Below are 23,647 nucleotides of genomic sequence, written 5' to 3'. Positions count from 1 at the left end.
GAAGTCCCACTGTTCAAGTACGAAGAATAAAATGTCCACGTGAAAACACAAATGGCGATTCGCTTGCTTTGGTCCAGCTTTAGGAACGATTTACTGCTCTGCTGTAGAAGAGATCAGTTGAGATTAGTAAGTTCGGAATCCACGGGCTCCTTGGGTCAAACCTTAAGAAAAAGAAGAGGCTTGTGGCTTTTTGGGGGAAGTATTACATTGGCACTTGCCGCGTATAACAGACTTTGGGAACGGAAGGAACGCAGAAAACTTCGAGTTCAAGTAGAAGGGATCGGAAGATTTTTCAGGTGACTCTCGACACTTATCACGGATTATGATAATTCTTACTTGGAGCAATTGCAAAATACCCCGTTGAAATCGAGACGTGGGGGGAAGGGCCTCGCGTCTACGCGTCAAGTTTCTTCGGAGGCTGGATCATTGAACGAGGCAATTTGTCATGTGCCGGCTACGCGTCTACGCGTATTAAGGTTAAGGTTAAGGTTAAGGGTACCAGTGTTCGTATTGTTTTCTCGTGTAAGCTGGATCATAGAACGAGGCAATTGGGTACCGGCAAATTTCCGTTGGTGACCGGCTTCTAATGAAACCCCTGATGATTAGGCTGGGAAACTCAAAGAGCTCAAATTGTTTGTAGTTGATTGTTATCTTACATTGTTATTTTAGGTGTTTTCATGTTGGTATGAGAATATCCTTAGACTATTGGTGGACTCTGCAAGGCTTGGATCCAGTAAGTACTGGTGAAAATGTAGTACTGTACATGTATTTGTGGTCGTAGCAGTAATAGTAGTAGTAGTAGTGGTGGTATTACTGGTAGTAGTAGTAAAAGTGGAAGCAGAACTTTATTTCAATTCTGATTTCAGATTGGTGTACAAGGTGCTAGTTAATCTCCAACCCCCTGCATGCAACTACCAACTAGCACTGTCACAGTGAAAGGAATTCAGTAGAACATACTCACCTGACCCCATAGTTACAAATTCCCTAAAAAGAGCAAAGGTGGGACACTATGGGAGCTGGAATCTGCAAAGATTCACTAAAAACAGGCAGCCAAACAAAAGATCCACACTCAAAAGCTACGAGGCAAGCAATAAGCCCCTGTGACCACCCCACAGATTATGTAAGCTTGAGGAGAAGACCACTGGCTGCATTGGCTTGTGCTAAACGTTGCCTAAATTACATGTATTATTCACATTTAAAAACTACTTAAAACAATACAAGGTATATCTACTGTCTTACAAATGGGAATGAGACTTAACAGACTTAATCGATTTAATGGTGTTCTTCGGTCACTACTCGATATTCACGCTCCTTTAAAGACTAAATCTATTGTGATGCACCCAGCTGCACCTTGGTTTTCACAAGAGATCATGACTCAGAAGAGAGTACGGAGGAGACTGGAGCATCGCTGGCGAAGATCAAAACACTGTACTGACAAAGATCGCTTTATAGATCAGTGCAATGTGGTTTCGAATCTGATTTCTAATGCTAAGCTTGAGTACTATTCTGGCTTAATTGAGGACCATCGAGGTGATCAGCGGATTTTATTTCGAACTGTGGATAAATTACTGCACAAGAGAGCTGAATTTTCTTCAATAGCAAAATTGTAGATATCCGTAATAACCTCCCTCCTCTGCTTGCGATGCAGCACCTCTTCTCTCAGACTCAGTCCACTGCCCTTTTCAGTTGACCAGCTTTGAAGAGGTGTCGGTTGAACAAGTGAAGCATCTTATCAAGGCTGGTTCTATAAAGTCGTGTGCTTTGGATCCAATTCCTGTGTGTGTGCTCAAATTCTGCCTTCCTGAGCTTCTACCTGTGATAACTAAAATGATAAATCTTTCGTTGGAGACAGGAACTGTTGCAGACGTTCACAAGGAAGCGCTGTTGATTCCTTTATTGAAGAAGGTGGATTCTGACTTTGAGGTTTTTAGTAATTTTCGACCGGTTTCAAATTTAATGTTTACTTCCAAATTAATTGAAAAAGCTATTGCTCATCAGTTAACTAGCTATGTTTTGAATAATGATCTAGGTGACGTTTTCCAGTCTGCATACAAGAAATTGCATAGTACTGAAACGACTTTGCTTAGAGTTCAAAATGATATCCTGCGAGCTATTGATAATCGTCGCTCTGTCATCCTTGTTTTGTTAGATCTATCTGCAGCGTTTGATACCGTTGAGCATTCTATTCTTTTGCAGCGATTGTCACGTTGTTTCGATATTAAGGGCATAGCGCTTTCCTGGTTTAAATCTTACCTCACTAATAGAAAGTAGTTTGTGATGGTTTGGGAGGGAAAGTCCACTAGTCGAGATCTTTTTTGTGGTGTACCTCAAGGCTCAGTCTGAGGACCTATTTTGTATTTACTGTACACGACACCATTGGGGGATATAGTTAGATTGCACGGGATGTGTTTTCACTTTTATGCAGACGACATGCAAATTTATCTTTCATTTGAGTCATCTTCGACTCAAACTTTGTTGTCAATATGTGCTTACTCAATGATTTAGAAAATTTAATAATTAGAGAGTACACCTGTAGCAATGTATAGTCTGAAACATGTTGTAAGAGGTCGTGTGGCCCAGTGGTTAGGATGCTCAAGCCTTGAAATCCAGAGCTCCCGGGATGAAGACCCATTCTGACCACTCATTAAATTTGATCCTGTAGCCAACTGGTTTGCCTCTGACTAGTTGGAATTCTTAACAGTTGTTGTTGTTGTTCTGTTCTGTCATTTTGTTGATTGTGTTTCATTGGCCCGAAAGCCCCTATGGGGAGTGGTCAATTAAATATGTATTTGTATTTATTTATTACTTTCAGAATGGGAAACAGTATGCAGATACTATTAAATTGTGCCATCAGCGGGCAGCTGATAGAATTGTTGCAGGAGCTATTAAATGCGGTGGGCTTTATATCAAGTTGGGTCAAGGTCTTGCTTGCTTTGATCATATACTTCCACGGGAGTACATAGTAACCCTACGAATATTGCAAGATAAGGTACATTTTGTTTATTCTGAAATAAAAAATCCTAAAATTATTATTAGGAAAATGAGGCAGTTAATTGGTTTCCAAAGAAACTTTCATTGGTGCTCTGTCACTGGGGAGTGAAACTTGAATATTTGATTTTAGTCTATATACGAAAACAGTGAATAGCTTTGAAGGCGTGCTATGATTGGCTACTCAAACTCCAAATATCCCTTGCTATTCACCTCTGAGCAATTCGCGCGGGCTTTGCGCCCAAAAATCATTGCAGGAATAAATGAACGGAAGTCATTATCTCACTGTTTTAGTACATACTAAAACAACTATTCACCTCAATGTCTGTGGCTAGTGGTGGATACATCCACTGCTGGCCACCTCCACTTTGGTGAGTAGTTGTTAATAATTATCAAATGAGTTGATAAAGGCAGATTAACCATCAATGGATAGATCTGTGAGCTGAGGTTTCGAGTGCAAGCCCTTCATTGGAGCAAAGGATACGTATTCACTCTGGCAAAGGGCTAAGGCTTGAGATGTCAGCTCGTAAATGAATTCCTTCTCAAACTTTAGGAGAATCAGCCATAACATTAGGTTTTGGCATTTCAGCTGTGAAAAATAACTAGGGGTGTTTGGTTTAACAAGATTTGAATTTTCTGCAGGCTCTTCGGCGCAAACATGGAGAGGTCAGTTTATTTGTTTGATTTTGGTCGTTAGTTTTTGTTGAGCATAAACTGTCTGTTTGGTGTCGTTTGAATGTAATGTGTCCTTAGTGGTTTGGTGATCTATCAATGATGATGATGATGATGATGTGCCTTGCCTACTTTCACATCAAATACATAATTATTACCATGATTTAGGTTGACGAATTGTTTCTTGAGGATTTTGGAACAAGAGCTCGAGATGTCTTCTTTAAGTTTGATTACACGCCAATGGCAGCTGCTAGTTTGGCTCAAGTGCATAGAGCAGTGACACATGATGGACAAGACGTGGCAGTCAAGGTAACAGGTTACATTTGCATTGGTCTAACCTGGCTGTGTTGCTGGCAGGATTAAATTGATTAACTCATTGACTCCCAGGGGTTCCCCATCGTCTGGCATAATTAATAGACAGAGTAAAATACTAAGTCTGTCCAGTTCAGGCCAGTTTGGGAGTCAAAGGGTTAAAAATGGACATCCGGTTTTTTTTTTTTTGTTTTTTGGTGTCGAGGGGGAGGGGGAGGGAGAAGGCCAAGGGGGTGGGGTTGCTTATCCTCAAGAGTTCATGGTGCTAAAAAAGGTTAGGATTAGGAGGGAGGGGTAAGAAGCAAGATTGGTGCAGTGGTGAGAGCACTATCTCAACTTCCAGACTTATGGTATACTCCAAATGTGTGTTTTGTTTGTTTTTGCTCTATTCTGATTCCAAGAGGATTTTCTCCAGCAACTCCACCTTCCCTCTCTCATCAAAAACCAATGTTATTTTGTTGGACTGGATTATTTTAATCTTCCTTGAGTTGATTTGTAATCTCCCAGTAACAATCAGTAGTAGAGCTCTCAACATTAAGACTTTTAATCAATAAGTGATTATTATAATAAGTTTATTTTACTTGTATTGTAAACGTATGAACACAAATTCATTTTGTTATCTATGGGTGCCGCAGGCGAGTGCAATTTGAGACTTTTCAAAAGATCACAAGTGACAAAAAGTCATGAAATGCACAAGCAAGTTCCCACAAATATTTACCGTACTTAGAGTGGTTTTCAATTGAGTGTCAAAAGTAATTAGCGAATTGCTTTGGTTTTGCATTACTTCACTCAGTGGTTAGTTCAAAGTTCTCACACCACTTTTTCAACCAATCACAAGTGAAACCAAAACCAACCATGGCTCGCGCGTGCATATTTTCCCGTGCTTTGTGTCAGCTATGTGTAATTACTTCGAGTTTTGATTGGTTTACTGAATTGTCTCCGTCCTTTTGGATTGGCCAAAGTAATTTGGTTTTGGTTTTACAACACTCAATTGAAATTCGCTCTATTACCGACCCAACAAGATGACTCCACCGCCTTGTTTCTATGGCAATTTCCATATTGCACTCTATATAACCTATTTATGCATTCATCATTGACCATTAAAAAATGCATTAATAATTCATTAACCTAACAGCCTATCAAAACCCCGATGAAACGTCATGTAAATGAGCTTTATATCCTGGTAAAACACTCCTCGTTAGTGTTCTTTATATAAAGAATAGCTTGTTTTTCTGATATGCTAATATTCTCCTCTCACAATTATTGTTTTGAATCATTGTACTGAGTCCAGAGAGACGCTTTTTGTGGAATGTTTTTAAAGTTGTTCAAAAAACTCGCAGCACGTGTTTTATCTGGTCTAAAAACACTCAACTACCCTGATGAAATACTGCTACTCGTTTTTTAAACATTACGTCAGAAATGATATTCTTTTAAGTTAAACAAACCTCATCCATTTCTTTTAGCATTTCACACTTGGATTGGCTTTTAAAAACAGGCTGAACTTACATACATACATACACTGTACATACTTTAATCGTAATTCCCATGCGGGCTTTTCAATTTGATTTACAAAATGAGTATAATCAAATAATAATGATAAAATTGTAGTTATGATGTCATATATTAAACAAGAGAATAAAATTGGTAAAAAAGTCACTCTTCAAATCTCCTTTAAATTTACCTAGACTAGTAAGTTAGTATTTGTAAGTTAGTAAAATACTAACGTTAAAAATGTAATGACAATGTCGTACATGTATATTAAACAAGAGAATAAAATTTGGTAAAAAAGTCACTCTTCAAATCTCCTTTAAATTTACTAAGACTAGTAAGTTGCTTCAAATCAGAATGAACATCGTTCCAGATGCTGACAGCTCTGTAGCGAAAGCTACGTTGACCAGACTTTGTCTTACCCAGTGGAATCTGAAGCAAACCACAGTTTCGTGTATTGCGATTATGTATAGTGTTACGCTTACAAAATTGGTCTCTTAAATGTGATGGCGCAAGGCCTTTCATGCACTTAAGAGTGATAATGGAGTCTCTGTATATTAGGTGCTGTTTGATTGGCAGCCAGTTTAACTCCTGTAGTGCCGGCGTGATGTGATCGAATTTCCTGGTTTCTGCTATAATTCTACATGCAAAGTTCTGTACACCTTGAAGCGTAACGAAAAAATGAGGGATGAAAAAAGAAGGAAGCAACTCATCCCTATACTTTCTCACCCTCAGATTTATCCCTTCTCTCATTTTATTGGTGATGCTTGAGAATGTCAAGTTTTTCCATCACTTACGTACAGTACATTCATTTTCATTTTAAGCCATATGACAAGAAATATTTTGAAATAAAAAGTAGCGCTAAGAAGTCACGACCTTTCGACCTCTCCGAGGTCACTTTCAAGTGAGTAAGTTTTCTAAATTTTCCAAAATTAGCATAAATATGTTGAAACAAGTTAAAAAACGATAAAAATGTGGCGAACGCCAAAATGTGATACAATAATGTAAAAAAGTGTTAAAAATATATACAATGGAAAAGAATAAAAGAATAAAATAATCGTAGCAAGAATTGTTCTAAAAAAATAGTTTGGCGCGAATTGAATTGCACTGTTTGTTTAGCGTTGAGTCGATTTCTAATGCCACTTAACGAGAAATTTTATTTTACTATTGTCAACTGTTGCCAAGCAGAGCCTCAGTTGACACCAAAACAAAATTAATGTTCTTTTGTTCCAGTTTTTGGCCCATTTAACAAAATCAAATGTTGTTGCCAGATGTCTTTGCTCACAGGATGATAAGATTTAGCTCTGCACTCTGTAGGTGTAACACCTGTTTGGAGCACTTCAATTTAGTTCTCACTTTATCTTACGTCCCAACACTGATGTCAATGAATTGGACATTTTCAGTGATGAATTGTCTAAGTTTCTGATTCCAATTTTATTGTCTTGTTTAGATTCAGTATATTGATCTTCTGGATAGATACGATGGTGATTTGTGGACATTAAAGCGCCTGTTGCAAGTCATCGCTTGGATGCATCCTTCGTTTACTTTTTCCTGGGTCCTGGACGTAAGTCTTCCTACACTCGTTGGAAAATATAGTAACGTTGTTAACAATATTTGTTTGGTGGCTGAAGCAGATCAGATCAATTTTTGGAGAAAAGTGCTCTTGTCCCTACCTTAACTCAGCTCCCTAAATCAGCCCAGACTCAAGGATTTGGATTTCGAATTAACTTTTTTCTTCCAGGCTATTGTAATTTACATCTCTTGTTAATTTATTTTCTCATTTATGGCTTGCTATGCTAAGTTTCGTGGTATGCAATCGATCTTTTTTTTTTTATATACAAACTCGAACTCGACACCTCCTGATTCTCAAGTGATCGCGATGTCTACTAGACCACGGACAATTCCGCATCTTTTTTCCACTATTGTCATTCTCACTACAAGCATATTTGTATAGATGAGTAACTTTACTCTTAGAGGATATGATTTCTGTAAAAACTGGTTGAAATCATTGCTCGTGCAAAGTCCACTTCCGTTTTCCCGTCCGACACACCTTTACTTAAGTTTTACTTAAGCAAAATATTGTGGATTCACGAGGCGCAGGTGAGTGATTCCACAATATTTTGACCACTGTGATGACGAATATCGTTGTCGGTAAGAGTACAGACAACGCTGAACCACATTCGATTTATTTTTTACCACAACATTTAACTAAAGATTGAAATGATCCTTGTGTCTTGTAGACACCTGAAAAATTCAGGCGACTTCAACAGGATTCGAGCCAATAGGGAGTTTAAGCAACGGCGACGGCAACGAAAACGTCACTCCAAAATATACCTTAACGCTGTCGCCAGTTTTCGCAATAGGCCATTTCCGAGTTCATGTCTGCCTCCTCTTCAAAGCGAGTCTAAGTGCGAGGTTTTTCTTATGAAAATTAGTTTTTATTCTTATGTAAAGTAGAACTAATTACCATCACAAAAACTTCGCACTTAGACTCGCTTTGAAGAGGAGGCGCACATGAACTCGGAAATGGCCTATTATTCCGTCTTGTTAACCTTGGTTAATAAGGGCGAACTATCCTGTAACTGGATGGGTACGAACGGTATAAAAGCAAAAATAGAAAATTAATGGTTCATTGTTCTATGCTCAAGTTGTCGTCAAAACCTAAAATTTGTTGACTTCACCTTGTTGCTTTGTGGAGTACGGGAAAAAAATGCACGGAAATTCTGAGTATTTTTCCTTGTTAAACCGATGATATTCTTGCTTTGTGACGTCGTCGTTGCCGTTTGTTTGTTAGTTATTTATTTGTTTGAGCAGGTTGAAGTTTTGGCATCCATTCATTTGATGTGGACCTGCTATACCCACCCACCCATATACTCACAGAGGACAAACACAACACCGGGAACTTCATCCCCTACTCTTAGCGTCTCGAATAGTGCGTGGGTTTTTTTAACGTCCTACAGGGAACTAATGAACATGGAAGATATTAATTTTGTGAGACGGGGCCTACGGTTTATAGTCCTTATCCGAGAAGACTTTAAAGGCAGCACTTTCTCCTCAGTTATTTTAAGATCCTAAATGTTGGTCCGGCCGGAATCGAACTCACGACCTCCCGCAGGGCAGCCCGGTGCTCAACCAACTGAGCCACCGGTGCCGTCGTCTTTGCTTAAACTCCCTAATGACCTCTGCGATTCTGGTGCAATGCCCTACCAACTGAGCTATGAAGCCACACAGATGGAAGCAGGCCTGAGCCCTTCAGTAAGAGCCTTCCTCTCTCCTTTTACCTTTTGGATCGGGTGTTTCGACAGACCTAGTTACTCGGAGCTACTCGGGAAGTGCAGAAAATGCACAGTAGAATTACGTGCAAAAAAAAAAAAGCAAAGCATTACATCATTTTGAGCTATACAAGACATCACCCTCTACTGACTTTGATGTATTTTTTCGCGGCAAATTTGTTCAAACTGTAATATTGTGTACATACTTGTGTATGGCAAATCTCGCTTTTTGCCTGGGACACTCGAGATGCATACAGCTGAGGAGCGTCAGTTTCGGAACGGGTCGGTCCGCGATTTCAGAGTGAAATACCAAGAAAACTCAAATGTGCATAAGAGTAGGGAAGTGCAAATGACAACAATTTCTTTTATTATTTGTTTCATCGTTGTGTGCAGTTTCTGTCTTCGTTGAAATCGGCGGCCACATGGATTATAACAAAGGTTAAGCTTTATTAACGCTTGAATCGAATGTGTGGATGATAGTCTTGCGCACGATTTTAGTTTCATGTTATCGACAGAAGCTACAACGGGAACTACAATAGACTATGTGTAGTCGGAAACGGTGGTGATAAAAACTTGATTTCTCACCGGTCTCGATATGCAAAGTTTGTTTACTTTGACGTATATTCGTGAAATGATGCCGACATAAGTGAGAAACGAACAGAATTACAAAGAAACATCTGACACATCTATTTTGCATAGGAAGAAAAATAAGAGAAGTAGGTCATCCAGACTTCACCGCATTAATTACTGTGTATTCACTTGTAAACAAAAGTATGTCAGCTACCTCGACTCAAGTATACATATGGCAAAAAAGAGCTGTTACTGTGGAACACGTCTGAAACGTTATGGGATAGTGGATAAGCGGAAAATGAAATCAAGATGTAATTTATCAACAAGGCATGCTGAAAACGATTCACTCAGTAGATGTTTTTAAAAGTCTCATCCACTTAGTGGAATATATTAAGTTCAACCTTGGTTGGGACATAAAAAAGAATCCTGGTCCATATCCTATAGATTCTATAGTAAAACTATTCATGTTCCTTATTGTCAAGGGAATGTTGAAGTGTTTTAGTTCAGTGCGGGTAGTCATTGTGTAGCAATGTCGTTTTGTGCTCTCCTACATTGATATCGTAAGCAGTCAATAAGTTCCCCAACAGTGAATCTAGGAAATGAGTTGGACACTGGTTTATCAAGACACACGCATCTTATATTAATAGTATTACCAACAGAAGTCAGTTTTCAACACCACTTATTAGATTGAGTACAGTCCAAGACAGTTATAGTGAGAGTTGGAATGGCGGTGTCCGTGGGAGTTCTGTAATAGGTTTTGCTTACTGTACCTCCTTGCCAAATGCTCTTCAAAATTTGAGCACATATAGCTATGTTTCGTTTTTTTATTTTATTTTTGACATACTGTGAGTATTGTGAAAATGAAGAAGAAATTGATCATTTATGCCAAACAGCACTCGAATTCATACCAATAGGCGATTTGCATGATGGCGTCATTTAACGACGACCAGACTGCTTTGAGTTGCTTCTATTCTCGTCTGAAGACGAAGAAGCGACGCACCGGTACGGCTAAACAAGGATCCGGAAAGTGAACCAAAACAACAGCCTAGGCTCAAGCTCTCTGAAGGAAGATGAAGTGGAGAAATTGGCATCACGGATCTTCTCAAGAGAACAAGCCACTAGGGTTGAGGAATCCATCTGCTTTCGACCTCTGAATTTGAGCTTTCCGATTCCCGTCTGTCCACTGTGTTTCAGCCAAAGCTAATTTATGCACTGAAAGTGTTTCTAGAAATAACTAGGTATGTCAAAACCCCCGATCAAGAATTCAATTGGGAGGATCCGAAGGCTCCTACTGATGATCTCCTGGAGCAGGTCAATTCATTTGGCTCATGTGTGTTTCCGTGAAAGGAATGATGAAGGAAAGAAATGTGTATTTGAATTGGTAAAGACTTGATTCCATATCTCAAAGTGCCCTTGGACCTGAGGGGCCCGGAACAACAAAACTGAAACAACCCAAACCCATACAAAAATGCTAACCTTAGGCCTAAACATTATCTAAAGCATATTGTTTAGGCCTAAGGTTAGCATTTTTGTAAAGGTTTGGGTTGTTTCAGCTATTGGACCCTTCACCCCCTACCGCCACCCCGGGCCCCTCACGTCCAAGGGTACTAAGAGATATGGAAACAAGTCTTTACCATTTGAATTGTGGGTTATAGCCGACGACATCGCAGAGGTTTATGGGTTAGAAGCCCGTTGTAGCCGCCTGAATTTTTCAGGTGTCTGTAAGAGACAATTGCTTAAACTTTCAGATAAGTGCGAAGATCACTTCAGTCTTTCGTTTGTAACTCGCACTTCAAAATTATACACTTTTGTTTCCTACAAATTTAATGTCAAAGGCACATTTATTTCAGAGCGTGACCAGGATCGTGACACAAAGAAAGAGCAAGCGTTGTCTGTAGCTTTCTCACAAAATGATTGGTTTATTCCAACAGTGAACGTTTCTGATTGGCTATTACAATTGCGTGACACGTTTACGCGAGCATGGCGCGAGCAGCGTTGTCTAGACTCTTATCGACGACGGCAATTATCCAATCAGTTCGAGAGATTTCAAGTAATTGTGGTAAAACTTCTAGAAATGTCCTCTTTTTACCTAGGACATGAGGGAAACATTGAAGCAAGAGCTGGATTTTGTAAACGAAGGTCACAATGGTGAACGTTGTGCAAAGGAACTAAAGCACCTAAGTTATGTTTATGTGCCTGAAGTACATTGGGATCTCACATCAAAGGTAGCACCTGGATTTTTTGTAACGGTCTTTAACTCCCTCTTTACTGTGAATTTAAATTTATTGTATCAATGAACCACTTCTAGCGTGTGCTGACTGCTGAGTTTGTTGATGCCTGTAAAGTGGATGATGTTGAAGAATTAAAACGGAGAGGACTTGACGTAGCTGATGTACGTATATTTTACCAAAATTTCTTAAAGCAGCGATCCATTGAGACCACTGAGGCAGTGCTGGTATTCTTAGTTTTCACCCACGTGATCAACAGCCATGTTTTTCAACAAAAACAAAAGAAAACGTTTGCATAATATTATCGTTCAATTCCCGGAGGATTGGGTCAGGACACCAACATGGCTGCCGTTTTTGGAGACACTAACATGGCAGTAGCCTCCTTACGCAGACACTCTTGTTAGGCTTCGTCATGCGCTCCTAACATGGCTGCGGTGACGTCATGTGAAAACCGAGCTTCGTTCAATCGCGTTTTCTTTTTAAGAGCTGTAATATTGATTTTTTGTAAAATATATGAAAATGCATTATTTTAAATATTCTTAAAAGTCATTTCATTCACCTTGTACGGGATACAATAATATACGTGCAAAAATTTTGACGTGTTTATTGGCAAAGAGCACGTCAATTAATCGCACACAGAGTGCAGAAAAGTGAAATGAGTGCAGAAAATTGGAATTTAGTGCAATGATGGTGAAATTTGTCCAGATTGGATATTTAATGTTTTTTGTTAAAGTTGATTTGGATGAAAACTCGTGAAAAAAATTGCACTTTTGAGGTCTTCCACCGGGGTTTTCTCACAAGAAGATGAGAGCATTTGACAACAGGTCAAACCTAACGGTTTAGTGTTCACTACGTACAGCTGACGAATAAATTTATTTGAATTAATCAACATTTTTTAAGGTTGATGGAAAAATGATTAAGGCTTTTGGTGAGCAGTTGTTTCGGACTGGATTCATTCACGGGGACCCTCATCCCGCAAACGGTGAGTTTAATGCAGTTAATTTGCCAGTTGTGGTCAGTGATGTTGCTTGTTTGTTTGTTATTTATTTGTTTGAGCAGGTTGAAGTTTTGGCAGCTATTCAGCTGATGTGGACCTGCTATACCCACCCACACATATACTCACAAAGGACAGCCACAACACCACAACTTCTCGAATAGTGTGTGGATTCTCTAACGTCCCACAGGGAACTTGTAATAATAATAATAATAATAATAATAATAATAATAATAATAATAATAATAATTTAATATTTCTATGGAGCAAAATGCACTACAAGATATGATCTAATGCGCCTTACAAATACAGCTAAATATAAATATAAAATATAACTATGTAAATCTAAGCTACATATTGTAAAATTCTATGGTAAAAATATGTATATATGTACATTATTTATATCATATATATTAAAGGAAAAAGCAGAAAAGAAATAATACTAACGTCTATGTCAAATTTAAGAGAAATAGGCCTGTTTAAAAAGATGAGTTTTCAGTTCTCTCTTAAAGATGTTCATATTGTCCTCTGCCCTTAGGGAAGGTGGTAAAGTATTCCAAAGCTCTGGCGCGGCCACAGAGAAAGCTCTATCACCAGTTGTTCTTGCAGATCTTATTGCAGGTCGAACTAACATGTTAAATTGTATCTTAAATGAGCTTTATAAGATAACATATCACTAAGATAAGGTGGCGCTAGGCCATGTAAAGCCTTCAAACGCGTTGCAGTGTGGCCCAGTGGTAAGGTTGCTTGCCTTGAGATCCCGTGATCCCGGTTTCAAGACCCGCTCTGACCACTTGTTGAATTTGTTCCTGGTAGTCCCTGGTTCAACTTCCCGGGCAGCTGCACTTGTAAATAGCCAACTGGTTTGCCTCTGGCCAGTTGGGATTCTTAACAGTTGTTGTTTCGTTGATTGTGTTTCACTGGCCCTGAAAAGCCCCCATGGGGAGCGGTCAATTAAGTATGTAATTGTATTGTATTGTGAACGTGGAAAATATTTGTGAGACGGGGCCTACGGTTTATAGTCGCAATCCGAGAAGACTTGAAAGTCGAACCATTTGCAGATGAAATTACAAAGGCAGCACACTCTTCTCAGTTATTTTAAGACCTTGAGTGTTCATCCGACCGGAGTCGAACTCACGACCTCCCGCATGACAGCCCGGTACTCAACCAACTGAGCCACCGGCGCGCTGCGTCAAGTCTGTGCGTGCGCCGTGATTTCCCGCACATTGTACTTGTGTAGCGGCACCCAACCTCCACTAGCGACGCAGTTGTTAATTTTCGCTCCTGTGATAAACTAATTATTTTGCTGAAAAATGTTTTGTTTGTCTTGCGCGTGTGAATAGGCTATTTCGGAATTGCGCAAGGAACTTTGTATGGATTTTTAACTATGTTTTTAAGTCCGTAACTTGGTCTCTGTTCGACCTAAAAGCATCAAACTTGGACAGATGGCCAATCTCAAGGTTATCTTTCATGTGATGGTGTCAATTTATCGATTGATTCAAATGTGAAACTTGCCCCAGTTCCCTGCGCAATTCCGGAATGGCCTATATGTTTTCTTGCTGGCTCAACTTCTGGACTAAGAACTGAAATTGCACGGGCAACCAACGAAATTATTTCCAAAATTCATAGTATTTAGACAAAAAAACTTACAAGAAAACGCTAATAAAACATTTTTTTGAGTTTTGTAATTTTGCTGGGAAAAAATTTAAAGTTGTACTTTACTTTAGAGGTACTTTTTAATGCGTCAAGGCTACACAATGTAATATCACATGTTAGTTCTTGTCAGGAAAGGCAAAGATGGAAAAGCTGAGATTGTCATTATTGACCATGGTCTTTACGAAACACTCCAACAAAAGTAAGTTTGCATTCAAACTTATCCTTCAGAGCGATTGTTTGTATTGAGTGTCATTAGAAAAGGTGATAATTATTTTTTCTGTATTGCTTTAGTAATCATGTTTCTTTGGTATGCTTGGTGATTGGCTAAATTCTTAGCCAATCAGTTGCAAAAGAAAAACATATACTAACTTGCTCCCATGCCTTTTCAGGTGCAAGAAGCGGCTGCATTTTCAGGCGCTTTCTTTGTGTCTGATTGGCCTATCAGTTTAATTTTTTGCATCTGTTAGGGTTTGCCATTACAGCTTTAAATTCAAGGCACCCTCTACAGGGTTTTTGAAAGGTGTATTTCGGCTATGATACAAAACGATATGCAATGATGCCCTAGCATTGTGAAAAAAATCAAATTTAAAACGTTACAGCGCAGTAGCTTTTGCTTGAACTGAAGAACATTGTGGAATTAAATTTGTCTTCTCTGTTGATTAATTGGTCATTTTTGGCTTTTCTTTAGGGATAGACTGTCTTTATGCCACCTTTGGAAATCCATCGTTTTGAATGACCAGGAACTTATGAAGTATTTTAGCAAACAACTTGGAGTCGATGGTGAATATTGGCGAAAATGGGAAAAACCAAGCAGTTTGGGCCCACGATAACTGGTGCAAACTGATACGGTGTCCCTGCCTGTAGAATATTTTAATTATTATAATTTTTTCTATTGCATTACCAAGTGAAGCTCAGAGACGTAGCCAGTATGAGGCAACCCGAGGCACTTGCCTCCGTCATTTTTTCGTGAAATTTTAAAATAAAGCGTGATTCCAGTGTTTTCTTTAATATGTACTCATCATAAACACTTAAAACACTTCCGAAGATAATTTAACCACGGACATTGCCTCAGTCTTACTTTTTTTTCTGGCTACGGCCCCGAAGCTGAATAAAAAGTAATATTAATATCAATTGCTTCGAGCTACCAGGCCCGGTTTTTCGAAAGCCGATTAACTTAATCCAGGATTAGCGTAAACTTTTGTTTCATGGTTTCAACTTTTTGGTGAAAATTTCTTCAAGATCGAGTTCTTGTACTGTAAAATTTTGCCGAATATCAGCGTTGAGAAGCATTTGGGAGTGGAGAAGTAAACTCCTTAGTTAATTTTTAATCTGGGATTAGCGTTAATCGGCTTTTGAACAACCGGACCCAGGTGAGTAGCAACAATAATCTTGCTGGTGATCCTGTGTTTAGTTGGGAATCCTGTGTGCTGTATGCCGGGAAAAATCTATGCTGAATCTTCTCTGCATGTTTAAAATGTTTGTTTCTCTGAAGTAGATTTGAAGTCTGAAGTAGATTGTACGTCGCGTAAGTCATATAAAAAGGGAAGTGTCAGTTTGAGGGATGGCCATGAGTGTTGACCGAGTTCTGTCCGTCTGTCTTTCGGAGTATGCGGTTTTTATGTTTTTAATTTCATTCTTTGAAAAAGTCAATAGATATCGTTTTCCACACTTCAGCTAAGTTTATCACTTCATAGAGCGCTCACATCAAATCCATGAAAAAATACAGGTACTAATCCAATCAGCGTGCAGGTGGTTTTCACGTGACGTCATTGCTGCCATGTTGCATGGTGAACGAAAACAAAAGATCTATCATTAGTTCCTTTTGTTCGTCCACCAGCAATTGTACATAACATCATTGTTATCAGTGTCTCTAGAGATTGGTTGCAAACCATCTATTATATCCATGCCTATACTCAATTATTAACTGTCATAAGCACATTAGATTTAACGGAATATAACATAAACAGGTGATGCAAAGATTGCTGTTACTATCTCAATCGGTCCAATTGAAATGCAGTCTTCATTCATTCACAGCTGCAAGTTGGGAGTTATGCTTCCTTACGCTCTTCTTTCAACTATTCTTGCAGCACTTAACTTGCTATTAGCATCTTCTAGTATTAATATTAATCTGTCTTGGGATAGGGTCTCCAATTACCAAGCGATTGGGAGCTTAGACTTAAATACTGTTTGTCAGCGCTGTTTGAAATGGGGTCCTAAAACACGAGGCTCATTCAAAGATTTGAAATAGCAAATAAATGTACGAAATAGAAAAAGAAATTTACCCACCGGATAAAGTTCATATCTGGCCTTTGAACAACTGGGGCCCATTTCTCGAAAGTCCCGATAACCCTTTGGACCCGGAAAAGCCATTTACGAAACTGGCTTCGGCTTTTGTTCACAAGCTGATTTTAGAACGTGTTTTCAATATAACAAAAAGCAAAATGATACTGAAGTTTGTTGACTTAAAATCTCTCCGTTTTTAAGATACAGAGGGCATTATGACACCCGAAAAAGGCCCGAAAAGTTTAAGGGCTTTCGAGAAACGGGCCCCTGATCGTTTATTAACAGCATTGCAGCTTGACAATGTTATATATGACGCAATTTATCATCGATAAGAGGACAGACGCATAAAACTGACGTCAATTTCTTAAAATAAAAAAACCTAAAACGGTTAATATTGCCGGGTTAAAAACAGTCGTAAACATGAACTTTATTCAAACTGACGCGAACTTTGTCACTATCTTTTCTCGCTTTCTGATTGGCTATTTACAACAATCAATAAAATTTCATTGGTTAAAAATTTGACAGTTTGATTGTTGCACAGATTTTCGCATAAATTACATTTTAGCCAATGAGCCAATGAGCGCGCGAGAACTGATTTTGATAGTTATTGTAAAATATATTTTATACTTTTGTCCTTAGCAGTTTTTTTAGTAACAGCTTGAAGATATACCTTATCTTTTTTTGCAGATTATGAGAATTTTTGCCAGATTCTTCTGCAGCGACCTTTCGTTTGGGGAAGCGCGGGAATGTTGTTTACAACTCGCGTCACTGAAGAGGATTTGAATCTCATGACCAAACTTGCTAAAGCACATTTTGATAGCGTCATTGTTATTCTTAAACAACTTCCTCGGAGCATGCTTCTTGTTTTCAGGTACCGATGTTTAGTCCTGTTGAAATAGTAACCTCTTACAAACCGACTGCGAGGGACTGACTGGGGAATATTGGTCAGAGGTCGTGGCAGTACAAACCCAGCGCAGCGAGTTCTGCATAAAAACGACTGACGGTCAATATTGCCCAATACGGTCCCGAGCAAGTGAGGCTACTAGTAAGTTCTTTATTTTATGGCATCATTTCTTTGAGCGATCGGACACCTCTGCGCTTGGTGAATGTTCGTAATCTTCGTGTTCCATCTTTTACATTTAAAACTAAATTCCGCTTGCTATAATTGCAGTGTACTGTTGGGATGAAAGAATTAAATTCTTCTTTTTAACAACTTTGTGTGTTTCGCTCAACTTGAATTTCCCGGGAGAGACAAAAAAATACGAAAACGGACCGTTTCCATGGTAATGGTCCGTGATGTAAAATCCCGACCGAAAGCCAGCCAATTAGAGTGCTCCAGTTAGCCTGAGAATTGCTTGCCATATAATAAATACCAAATATTTACATTCTCTCCTCAAGAGAGGGTCTTAATAATACAAATCAAGAGAAAATAAGTGGGAAGAGAGGGCATCCGTCATACTTGCCCTTTTCCATTTAGAAAACAGTCCTAAGAAAATACGCGCGCTGATTGGTTAAAAATCGTGTTTCTATAACTCGATGGAGACAGAACTAGCGCGAGCTGTTGACGTAGTGATAGCGCGAGCAAAGAAAATTTACATTTTGATAATTAGAGTTAACAAGTTGTTTACTTTTCTCGTCGCGTTGTTTTCTAAAAGAAATAGAAAACACGTACTCCGTGTTTCTATCGAGTTATATAAACACGAGTGAAAGTTTGGGAGAACTCGAAAAAGCTGAGGCAACACTCGCCTGCGGCTCGTGTTCCCACAGCATTGCTCGTTCTCTTAAACTTTCACTCGTGTTTCTATAACTCGATAGAAACACGGTACATGTTTTCTATTTCTTAAAGGTAATATGTCTCAAGTTATTTTTAGAAAGTTGCATTCCGCGCGGATAAAGATACCTCGCGCGCAGCGTGGATATTTTGTGGAGGCTTGATATTCATGCTTGGTTGTTGGTTCCATCGCCCAAGCCGCATTGTCACGGAATTCGAGCACTTACATCATTTTTTTTGACCACTCGTGGACCAGAGTAGCCTTTTTGTCTCTTGGTGCTATCCAGGTGGAAAATATTTTGAGAATCGTCAATAAATGCTGCGGTCAACTCAGATAGTGCGGTTGCATCTCCCCGCAGCAATGCTTTTTTAAACCCTGCTCGTGACGGGTAGAATTCGAGATTGTCAGAAGATTTTATCATCTCCCTTAATTTTTACATCGAGATCTTTTTTCGTTTCTTCCAACTCTCCACATGAATCTTGTATCTGTTCCTCTGAAAAACGTTCTTCCTTTTGTGCCTTCTTGTTTCGTTTTGCACTGCGGGTGGACGAGTCCAATGGACGAGTCCGAGTCCGTGGTCAATTTAACATTTCCCTTCCCCACCAACGCAGAACCACAGTTTCCTTAGGAACTAAACCCTTTAAATAAATTTAACCTTTGGCTGTTAACAAATCCAGCCGTGGGGTTAAACAGAGAATAACGAGAGTAACTCCTGTAACACTAACTCCCTGGTACTCAGAACGGGACATGTGATCAATTTTTTTTGCGGCCGGACGAAAAAATTATACGGTAGAAACTGATTTGGCACCATCCCCTCAGTTCAAATTTTAGGCCTTTTATCCTCGTTAAAGTAAAGTGTATAACAATAATAGTATAACATAAAAGTATCGGCCTCTCTCACAAGCTTTTATTTTTGAAGTAGGGAAGCCCGGCCTAACCAGTCAGTTGTTTTCTTTATTTGGGAGGGGGGGGGGGGGCTTGTTAACATCTCCCAGGGGTCCATATCCACCCCATATCCACATCTACAACTCCAATACTAGGTCTATGTAACAGAATTTTCACATATCAAACTATGTTTCATTCTCAATCCCATGGGTAATGATTTCTCATGCAACACTTGTGATTGGTTGGAATAGTCTGGTTTCGTGGGAAAATCAATCTCAAAATAATATACACGTAACTCTGTCTGTAAAAACGCCGTTCCGCAAATACAATGAAGATGCACACTCTTAGTCATGCGCTCCTGCTTCTCCCTAGCTTTCCTTAACTTGACGTCCTTAAAAATTACTTTTCTAGAAACCTGAATACTGTCAGAGCCGTAAACCACGAACTTGGTGAACCCGTGGATAGATTTGTTCTTATGGCCAAATGGTTAGTGTTACGATGGGATCAGGATCGAATGTTGTTTGTTTGTTTGTTTGGTCAAGTCATAGTTGTCTATCATCTATTTCCAAATGTGTTTTTTTATTTATAGTGCTATTGCGGGCATCCATGGTGATATAAAAAGTCGCAATCTATGGATCAAATTCAAAATATATGCGGAGTTATTTGTCCTCAAGGCCAGAATAAGGTATTTTGTTGTTTATCAAAGAAATGGGGGAAACTAATCGTATTCCTTTTCCTCATTAGAGAGATTTAGCATTGCATTACTGCGGAACGATATAAAGCCATGAAAATTCTCTTTTTCAAACTTTCCTTCTAACTTTTTCTTTTCTTCTCTCACTTCACTTCACTTCACTTCGCTTTGCTTGTAGTACCTCGCAAAGAATCCTAGGTACTTCATGTATCCCCTATTATAGTGTATTTAAATTATAATGTATTCCCACGCGTATATTATAATACATTTAAATAATTAACCCTATATACCCATGTCTACCCTTACATACCCCTATAAACCCCTATATACCCATGTATACCCTTCTATACCCATGTATACCCCTATATACCCATGTATACCCTTGTATACCCATGTATACCCCTATATACCCATGTGTACCCTTATATACCCATGTATACCCCTATATACCCATGTATACCCTTATATACCCATGTATACCCCTATATACCCATGTATACCCTTGTATACCCATGTATACCCCTATATACCCATGTGTACCCTTATATACCCATGTATACCCCTATATGCTCATGTATACCCATGTATACCAATGTATACCCATGTATACCCTTATACACCCCTATATACCCATGTATACCCTTATATACCCATGTATACCCCTATATACCCATGTATACCCTTATATACCCTTATATACCCATGTATACCCTTATATACCCCAGTATACCCATGTATACCCTTATATACCCATGTATACCCTTATATACCCATGTATACCCATGTATACCCTTATACACCCCTTTATACCCATGCATACCCTTATATACCCATGTATACCCCTGTATACCCATGTATACCCTTACATACCCATGTATACCCCTATATACCCATGTATACCCTTGTATACCCATGTATACCCCTATATACCCATGTATACCTATTTATACCCCTATATACCCATGTATACCCATGTATACCCTTACATACCTCTGTATACCCTTATATACCCATGTATACCCATGTATACCCCTATATACCCATGTATACCCTTATATACCCTTATATACCCATGTATACCCCTATATACCCATGTATACCCTTATATACCCATGTATACCCATGTATACCCCTATATACCCATGTATACCCTTATATACCCCAGTATACCCATGTATACCCTTATATACCCATGTATACCCTTACATATCCATGTATACCCATGTATACCCTTATACACCCCTATATACCCTTATACACCCATGTATACCCCTATATTTCCATGTATACCCTTATACACCCCTATATACCCATGTATACCCTTATATACCCATGTATACCCTTATATACCCATGTATACCCTTATAAACCCCTATATACCCATTTATACCCTTATACACCCATAAATTATAATGTATTCCCACGCGTATATTATAATACATTTAAATCATTAACCCTATATACCCATGTCTACCCTTACATACCCCTATAAACCCCTATATACCCATGTATACCCTTCTATACCCATGTATACCCCTATATACCCATGTATACCCTTGTATACCCATGTATACCCCTATATACCCATGTGTACCCTTATATACCCATGTATACCCCTATATACCCATGTATACCCTTATATACCCATGTATACCCCTATATACCCATGTATACCCTTGTATACCCATGTATACCCCTATATACCCATGTATACCCTTATATACCCATGTATACCCCTATATACCCATGTATACCAATGTATACCCATGTATACCCTTATACACCCCTATATACCCATGTATACCCTTATATACCCATGTATACCCCTTATATACCCATGTATACCCTTGTATACCCATGTATACCCCTATATACCCATGTATACCCTTATATACCCCAGTATACCCATGTATACCCTTATATACCCATGTATACCCATGTATACCCTTATACACCCCTATATACCCTTATACACCCATGTATACCCCTATATACCCATGTATACCCTTATATACCCATGTATACCCCTATATGCTCATGTATACCCTTATATACCCATGTATACCCCTATATACCCATGTATACCCATGTATACCCCTATATACCCATGTATACCCTTACATTTACATACCCCTATATACCCATGTATACCCATGTATACCCCTATATACCCATGTATACCCTTGTATACCCATGTATACCCCTATATACCCATGTATACCCTTATATACCCATGTATACCCATGTATACCCCTATATACCCATGTATACCCTTATATACCCCAGTATACCCATGTATACCCTTATATACCCATCTAAACCCTTGTATACCCTTATATACCCATGTATACCCTTATACACCCCTTTATACCCATGTATACCCTTATATACCCATGTATACCCTTATATACCCCAGTATACCCATGTATACCCTTATATACTCATGTATACCCTTATGTACCCATGTATACCCTTATAGACCCCTATATACCCATTTATACCCTTATACACCCATTAACATTTTTATCGCACAATTTTTTCATTATCATGACATTCATATCTTGTTTCATATTACACAACAAGCGTGTTTTAACGGTTGGTTACCACTTTTTCATCATTTCGAAAATCCGTAAAACAAGTTGTCAGAGATACTTTCCGAAAATCGGAGTTTGTTTTTCGAAATTCAGATAATTTCCGAAAATGCTGAAATTGGAGTTTATGAAGTATAAGCCGACGCCGCGTTTCGCCCACTACCAAACGAAACACTTTTTCTTTTTCTTTTTACAATGTAAAGGATGAGGCGTCTCTCTTAAACGAGAAGGAGGCGTTAATCATTTCATACGTCACGTATGAACAAAAAAATAAACTTGAAATCATTTCCATCTTCAGTGACCTGGAGTGAAACCTGGAGCATGAAATTCAACCTAAAGAAATGCAAACATTTCTGTATAGGGGTATAGAAGGGTATACATGGTTATATAGGGGTATACATGGGTGTATAAGAGTATACAGGGGTACGTAAGGGTACACATGGGTATGTAAGGGTACACATGGGTATACAGGGGTATTTAACAATTATTCCATAAGCGCGCGTTGGATATGAGATGGTAAATAGCCAACGAGGCGCGTAGCGCCGAGTTGGCTATAACCAGTCTCATATCCAACAAGCGCGAATGGAATAATTGTTTTATTAAATTCCTTCAACACCAAAAATTTGGAAGTACGAAATACGAGCGGAAAAAGCGAGCAAATCCGAGCGAAATCGAAAAAAACTTGATGAGAACTGATGCGATGTTGTGTAATACCTTGCTGTCAGACAGACGCAGGCTCATCACAAAAACATTTCTTGCCTTTTCGCGTACTTCTAAACGTCGGAATTGATCCAAACTTTCCACAAAAAAAGTTTTTTTTCTCCTTTTTGGGTTTATTCAAAGAGAAATTTGGCATTCCGACGAAACCATTTTTAGTTTAGCAACGCTAAACGCAGTCATTTACCATATAAGGTCAAACCAAGGTATATGAGCTGATAACCGAGATTGAGTGAACCAATCAGAGCACGCGAAATGCATTATCCAAGGTTGAGAATTTAATAAATGAGGATATACATGGGTATTTAAGGGTATACATGGGTATATAGGGGTATACATGGGTATACATGGGTATACATGGGTATACATGGGTATATAAGGGTATACATGGGTATACATGGGTATATAGGAGTATACATGGGCATACAGGGGTATACATGGGTATACATGGGTATACATGGGTATCTAAGGGTATACATGGGTATATAGGGGTATATAAGGGTATACATGGGTATATAAGGGTATACA

At 38.9% G+C, this 23,647-nt stretch overlaps 1 protein-coding gene across 1 annotated transcript in view; it reads left to right on the top strand.

Annotated features, from left to right (window-relative positions):
- Positions 1-12: 12 nt before the first annotated feature.
- Positions 13-23,647, top strand: part of LOC138019403 (uncharacterized aarF domain-containing protein kinase 5-like) — a 27,255-nt gene continuing 3,620 nt past the window's right edge. Inside the window, exons 1-14 of the mRNA XM_068866176.1 lie at positions 13-296; positions 670-733; positions 2,813-2,989; positions 3,631-3,654; positions 3,829-3,969; positions 6,911-7,024; positions 11,396-11,527; positions 11,611-11,694; positions 12,431-12,512; positions 14,301-14,379; positions 14,869-14,960; positions 17,151-17,334; positions 19,532-19,606; positions 19,710-19,805. Coding sequence (XP_068722277.1) covers positions 52-296; positions 670-733; positions 2,813-2,989; positions 3,631-3,654; positions 3,829-3,969; positions 6,911-7,024; positions 11,396-11,527; positions 11,611-11,694; positions 12,431-12,512; positions 14,301-14,379; positions 14,869-14,960; positions 17,151-17,334; positions 19,532-19,606; positions 19,710-19,805 — 1,589 coding nt within the window. The 5' untranslated portion in view covers positions 13-51. The remainder of the gene's footprint in view (positions 297-669; positions 734-2,812; positions 2,990-3,630; positions 3,655-3,828; positions 3,970-6,910; positions 7,025-11,395; positions 11,528-11,610; positions 11,695-12,430; positions 12,513-14,300; positions 14,380-14,868; positions 14,961-17,150; positions 17,335-19,531; positions 19,607-19,709; positions 19,806-23,647) is intronic.

The sequence above is a fragment of the Montipora capricornis genome, chromosome 10 (genome assembly GCF_036669925.1).
Source record: "Montipora capricornis isolate CH-2021 chromosome 10, ASM3666992v2, whole genome shotgun sequence".
Classification (NCBI taxonomy): Eukaryota; Metazoa; Cnidaria; class Anthozoa; order Scleractinia; family Acroporidae; genus Montipora; species Montipora capricornis.
Note: the sequence above shows the minus strand (reverse complement) of the source record. Positions and strands in the feature narration are given on the sequence as shown.